At 41.4% G+C, this 6,641-nt stretch overlaps 1 protein-coding gene across 2 annotated transcripts; it reads right to left on the reverse strand.

The window, feature by feature from the left end:
* Window positions 1-432: 432 nt before the first annotated feature.
* Window positions 433-2,412, reverse strand: Fic (FIC domain protein adenylyltransferase). Of its 2 annotated transcripts, none has more exons than XM_076906326.1 (3): window positions 2,004-2,412; window positions 987-1,869; window positions 433-890 (listed from the first exon to the last, which is right to left on the reverse strand). In XM_076906326.1, the coding sequence occupies exons 1-3, from the start codon at window positions 2,206-2,208 to the stop codon at window positions 515-517; spliced, it is 1,464 nt and encodes a 487-aa protein (XP_076762441.1). In that variant the 5' UTR covers window positions 2,209-2,412; the 3' UTR covers window positions 433-514. The 2 variants fall into 2 exon arrangements, with proteins under 2 accessions (XP_076762441.1, XP_076762440.1); XM_076906325.1 differs by having other exon boundaries at window positions 434-890; window positions 987-1,881; window positions 2,004-2,411.
* Window positions 2,413-6,641: the final 4,229 nt, after the last annotated feature.

A 6,641-nucleotide genomic window follows, 5' to 3' on the forward strand; every position in this document is an offset into this window, starting at 1 on the left:
CGATATTATTTGCAATATTTGCATTTGATATCGATATTTGAAATTCGCCTAATTAAATATACAGACATACATACATGCATACGTACATAAATTATCTTACTTTATGTTCTTACATTAGATCACAGTCTTAAAGTGAATCTCCCACGACTTTTCTATGTCAACGGTTAACTATGGCGATACAAGTTCCGAGTAGAAGGCAACGGAAATTAGAAATGGAAGCATACTCTATAGAAGTGGAATCAGGCCAACGGGGTGGTAGCACAATCGACATTTCAAATTGGGGAGTTACATTCGCGGTGGATTGTATAAGAAACGGAAAATAAAATAATAGAATATACATGTGCGATCGTTTGGTTGACTCGACAAAAATAATATATAATAATATAAATAATATTAAGATTATTCTACGAGAAAATGTTAAAAACCTTGCGAGCCGGAAGTTACGATTCGAGCGTAAAAACAGTCATTGAATTACCGCGGAGGATTGTAACGATAAAGTTAAGTTGGATAGTTGTTAATCAGCGTCGAATTCGGTGTCCGTAGAATCGTCCATGACGTCATCCTCTAAAGCGATGGTATTGTGTCGATCCGTGAACAAGTTGTCTTGACCGAGGGCGGGAACTTGTCTAGAAAACTCGCTGGTTGCCCAGAGGAACAGATCCAATGTTTGTTCCGTACATTCGGCTATGAATCGAACAAATGGTCGGACATCTCCCGTGTTTGCTATTTGAAGATTCTCGTAATAGGTATGTCTATGCTGTTTATGAATAATAACCGGTGGATAACCAGCTTGCATCAGAATCATGTTCATAAGTAAACGAGACGTTCTACCATTTCCGTCGGAAAACGGATGTATATGCACTAATTTGTAATGCGCTAAAGCCGCGTATCTGAAACAGAAAGAAACGAGCAAAGGAAAAATGCAGTTTGATATATATATAATACTATTTAAGCATATTTTTGAATACGAGGGGGAACACGTTTACCTGACAGGATGCATGCGAATGGCTCTTTCGCTGTTCAACCACAATGCAAACTCCTCCATGAGATAGTGAATATCTCCGGGACCAGGCGGTACATGACCGCCCACATATACCTGAGTACGTCGAAATTGACCACCTTGTATGGGATCCACGTGTCCTAAAACACGCATGTGTATCTCTAATATGTCCTTGATAGAAATCGATCCCACTCTGTCGACTAGGGTCGCGTTGATGTATTTCATAGCTGCATCCAAGCCAAGGATTTCGTTGTGCTCGTCGATGCTCTTACCAGCGACCGCTGTACGAGTTTCAACGATCGCTCTGGTCTGAGCCAGGTTCATCGTATTCCCCTCGATACCAACCGTGTGATAAATATGCTGGAAATAAGCCTCTCTTTTCGCACGTATCAAAGCGGCATTGTTGTCAGGTATCGCGGACAACGCGTTTCGCTTCTCGTCTATGCGCCGGAGCATCCTTCGGTCCAACTCCTCGACCACACGGGCAGTTCTTTGACTATTTATCAATGCCCCTTCATGGTTCGGTTGGAAACTCAAGGCGCGCACATAATATTCGTTTGCTTTGATAACGTCGTTTTGCGTATGCTCCAAAAACTCGCCATAATGATTCAGGATGTCCGGATGACGGGGGGCCAAAGCCACGGCGTGTTGAAACAATTTGATCGCTTTGTTTTGTTTGCCGGACAATTTCATTTCCAGCGCCAAATGCAGCGAGGTCAAAGCTTCCGCGATGGACGTCGCTCTGTTCTCAATCTCTAGTTCGTTGCGTAGTCGAGATCTCGATAGTGCCACGTCCAGAGTACTCTCGTCGTACACGTTCAACGTGCCTTCCGAGGGAAGCGGAATGAACACGTGGCGATAGTCGTGATCTGAAAAAGGAACTACTATCGCCGTCTCGATTCTTTGTGTTACAGGTTAGATTGACCAAAAAAAAAAAAAAAAGGGAAGAGAACTCGATCGTCTAGACAGAGTCGAAGAAATTTCGTGATCGAAAAAGACTCACCCGGCAGATCCTTCAACGAGCCGCGAATGTATTGAGACAGCAGTGTACCGATGACAGCAACCGAGACTCCCGAGACGAAAACGAGAAACACGACCACGCGATTCGCCGTCATAGCGGCACTCGTGCTCTCCTCGGTTCTCTTCTTTACGTACATGAGCTTGTCGTTATCGAGCATGTAACAAAGTTTTTCACGCGAGCCCAGCATCGTATTTTCGCGACGAATCCGACGAGATCTTTCGTTCGACCAAACACGAGCCGCGACATACTTTTTACGTTTTCTGACGTGATCTACTTATTTCGTGTTGCGACCACCAGGGGAAACTCGGTCGAAAACGGCGCGCTGCATTTCCTGACAGCTCGACCATGTGGTCTTTTGTTATTGGTCTAGTTCTTATTTTTCTCTCATTGTCTTTCTAATTCCAACATTAGTGAATGACACTGTTATCGATCAGAGATGTAACCGCTGAGACAGTTCTAAGCTCGAAGCAACCAGGCAAGCGTGCTGGCAAAAAGCAGTTATGGATTTAAATGAACCATGGTCTGAGCAATTCTTGAAAAGGGCAAAGCCACTTCAGCGGCGGGGAACAGCTGCCGTCGCGTGGTATTTTGGTGCTTCATTAATGATTGGTTAGAATCGCGCAAGCGTAGTCTCATTTTCTGCATTGCAAAAATTGTGCGAAAAATCATCATTTTAGAACATGTATTTAATAATGAACTAATTCTATATAAAAATCAATAATGTACATATACATAGAAAATAAGATTATTTAAAAAATGATATTTTTTTTACAATTTATTAAGTGATCAAAAATCACTTAATATATATAGCTATCAACACGCCTGTACGTTCATTTATAAATAAAACACCTTTCTTCCCTTTCCTAGTTTTAAAATTTCGCGCGCTTTGTATTTCAGCCAATCCGTGAAAATGATTTCATCCTCGCCCAAAGTAAAAGTTATCGTTCCGTCTTATTATTCCTATGTCTATAAGCCCGACAAAAGTATATATAATCCAAGGGTGTATAACTCTGCTAACTCGTGGATAGACTATGGATAGAAGTTGTATGCGCATAAGTTTTGAACAAATGAATTCCTGAAGTTAAAATCTGCATTTTTACATTCTACGTGTCGAGTACTATCGGAAAACAAAAAAACTTGACACATTATTTTTATCTCCTAAAATAAATCAGTCAGTTATACGCGTCATTTAAAATTAATTTTTAATTAAAATCAATTTCTAAAAAAATCCTATGTTTAAAGCTATGGTACGAAGTATTTTTACTTACAGGGATTTTTTCTCAGTATAATGCGATCGCATCGTAAAACATTCCTACGATAGGCTATCATCCTCTTTCCTGTTAGTCTAATAAGAATATATTCTGTTTTCTGCTGAAATCGTACATTTCCGACAGTATCTCATAGAGGGTATTGGCAACATTTTACTATAGCAGTGACTAACTGACACGGGCTCTATAAGCATGGATTTCCTTTGCATTGGATTCGTTACATGTTATATGTTTTATTTTTTCAATTATAATCTCTACTTTGTACTATATATATATATTGTACTATAACAATATCGGTGGATATGAGGAGGATACCACGACGAGGATACCTGTCGGTGTCGATGGTAATACTAACCGCACGGCTGATCAATGAGCATCGATACCACTAGATAGAGCCACTTTCCATTAGATGACCGCCGATTTGTATTTATAATGTTACATGGCGCGTATAAATTGCTGAGATTAAGTATACTACACCTACGTACGAACGTAATTCAAAATAACGTCCGAATAAATTTCGACCTACTCGATTTATAACTACCATACTAAGTAATGTAAAGAAATCAATTCACGAATAAATCATAATTTCACTTTCAAGAAGAAATTTAATCGCAGGTATCCCAGAACCTTTGCGCGAATCAAGAATATATTGCATTTTTATAGAGGAAATGTAAACGAGATTAAAACGATGATACGGGGTAAGGAGAATGAAGAAAGAATATAAGATAAAATAGGGTACGGCGTTGCAATGGAAAATGAAACGAATCGAGGCTAGGCGAAAGGATAGAGACGTGTAGACTCTAGTGAGGTAGTGCGATATGTATAAGACATTAGCGAAAAACGAAGCGGGGGGACGATGCGAACGTGGAGAAGGCGAGGTAACTCGGTGCAAGCGAATAATAGCCAAAACGACCCTGAAACCGAGGTCATCATTGTTCATTGGCCCGAACAACACGCAAGCACGTGTACATTTCTCTTTACCTTCGCGCGATCTTCTACGTTGCATCGAACGCAAACGCAAGCGTGCGATAAATATTCACGGGCAGATCATTTCACTGTTTGACTCGCGTAAAGCGTCGTCACCATTCTGTTTATGTTGCTACACCTGAAACTCTGAAACCTGATAAGTGCGTCTGAACTTACTTTAAATGATATCACGAAATGCATAGAAAGGGTCGATAAAGCATCGACGATTTTCAATTTAGTTTTGCTGGTTCTGTATCCGAGGGCGCTATCTACATGCTGAATACCTTGTCAATATACTATCTTGATCACTTGTAAAACAATATAATCCTTACACATGTAAGAGGAAGAGTCCATTACATTCCACCAGCAGCAAGTCTAATTAGATTTTTTTTACGATAATACTATTGTCTTTCTTTCGCAAGTTTTTATAGACGCGTAGAAATTTAGGAAATCACACTCTTTTACGTTTATGGAAGCATTTATCGAAAATAACGAGCAATACAGAGTTAAAGGAGGAAAGGTAGTCGAATGGAAACGACACGAAGAACCTAACTTCTTTTCTCCCCTAGAAGTGGTTTGTACCGTCGACCGACAGTTCTGCTCTAATTACGTTTCTCCGCACAAAAGCTAGATCCCTTCGTTCCTCCGTTATGGTTTTCCTTTTCTAGATCGAACCTGACTATCCGCCAGCCTGGCCGTAACGAAACGAAAGGACCGGGGTCAACTTGACCGAAATCGAGGAAATTCTAGCCGCATCGATCCTATCCTCGATAATATACCGGCTCGTCGGTGAACTATTCAGGTCTTCGCAGGTCCGTTCGGTTTCGCGTCGTCCTTGGTTAGCTTCGCTCGATTCATCATCGCCGTCCAAGATTAGACGCTTGGTTTCCACGAACAAAAAGCACGAGCGGCTGTTCGCGATTTAAACGATATACGGATGCCATGTAGATGTCCATACGCACGTATACAAACGTATATACATGACAAACTGGTAACGAAAACGGAGGAATAGCATTTTTGGCGTACAAGCTTGCTCGCTAGGCATGTTTCAGCTCGAACGCGGGCAACGCGACGCGATACGACGCAAGCTTCGACGGTAAGCGGAAATACCCATGCGTCGGAGATCCTCTTTTATACTTATATACATACGTACATAGGTACATATGTATATGCAGTTACGTGTGTAGCTGTGTAGGTCCTGTAACGTAACGGTGCGCACTGTCAAATGCTTCTCTCCTTCAATAACTATACTTTTTCCTTGAAAGAGAAAACATCGTATATACAATACCTACGAGACAGCGCGGTTCTACACGATATACGAGTGAACGTTCTAAATAGATGTTCTTTCAAAAAAGATCGACGATCGATCGTTATGAAGTTTGGAAAGGAGAGAAGGGTAGAGGGCAGATAGATTCCAAATCAAAAATATTAGTTCCAAATGGTACTGTATTTCGCAAATGGTAACTAAGTGTTCCGTGAAAAACTATGAAAGTAAGGTCAAAGAGCAACGAAAACATTGTCCGTGTTTATGTGTTTAACACAATTTAAAACAACTCTTAAAAGAAATTATAACTAAAAACCCAAATTTACTCTAGTATTACTTGGAAATTTTCGATCTTAAACAGTGTTCCACGATAAGAAAAGTTTGAAGAACTCGGCCCTATAAATACTGAACCGACTACTACCACCAACGAACATGGTTGATTAATAACCGTATCTATAGGTAGCGTTCTCTGTACGGTACCGAATATCTCGGAAACAATTAAATACTTGAAAACGAAACGTCAGATAAATTTTACTAAATAATAAATTAAGAAATGGGGAGAAGCAACTTCTATTGGCTTGACGCACGATATACTAAATCGAAAATAGGAATGTGTTAATTAAAATTCAGTGGACTCGAGATCATTCGGAAGTACTAACTTCGGTGACACGGAAAAATTGCTACGCAGAATAAATAGATATATGCCCATAAGCGAGTGACTTATGCGGGTATGTGACACACAGTCGCGCAAACCCCGCGGTCGTCCTTCCTCGGGTGCTCGGTTCTCCTTTTACGGCGCAGAAGGTCGAAACGGAAAAAAGCGGTTCGTGGAAGGCGTCTATGTCCGATCCCCGCTCAACTGGCAGGATAGTCGGCCACTTTGTCGGCGAGTTTATTATTCGTAACGGAGAATTCGAGAGAGGATCGAGTGGATTATCGTGAACACCCTACGATTCTCCCGGGGTCCGCGTCAATCGACCTTCCTTCTTCTAACGGCCCCTTTCGTCTTTCTCCTCTTCCTTTTCCGGCAGTCTTTTTCCCTTTACGGCCGGTCGCTGATTTCGCCGCCACCGCCGTCGCCACTGTCGAACCCACCACCACCACCGCCACCACCACCATCGC

The sequence above is a fragment of the Xylocopa sonorina genome, chromosome 13 (assembly GCF_050948175.1).
Source record: "Xylocopa sonorina isolate GNS202 chromosome 13, iyXylSono1_principal, whole genome shotgun sequence".
NCBI classification, from domain to species: Eukaryota; Metazoa; Arthropoda; class Insecta; order Hymenoptera; family Apidae; genus Xylocopa; species Xylocopa sonorina.

Coding starts and splice junctions, on each gene's coding strand:
- Fic (XM_076906325.1), bottom strand. CDS start 2,208: ATGCTGGGCTCGCGTGAAAAACTTTGTTACATGCTCGATAACGACAAG. Junction 1,882..2,003: donor CTCGTTGAAGGATCTGCCGG/GTGAGTCTTTTT, acceptor CGGCGATAGTAG/TTCCTTTTTCAGATCACGAC. Junction 891..986: donor ATTCGCATGCATCCTGTCAG/GTAAACGTGTTC, acceptor TTTCTGTTTCAG/ATACGCGGCTTTAGCGCATT.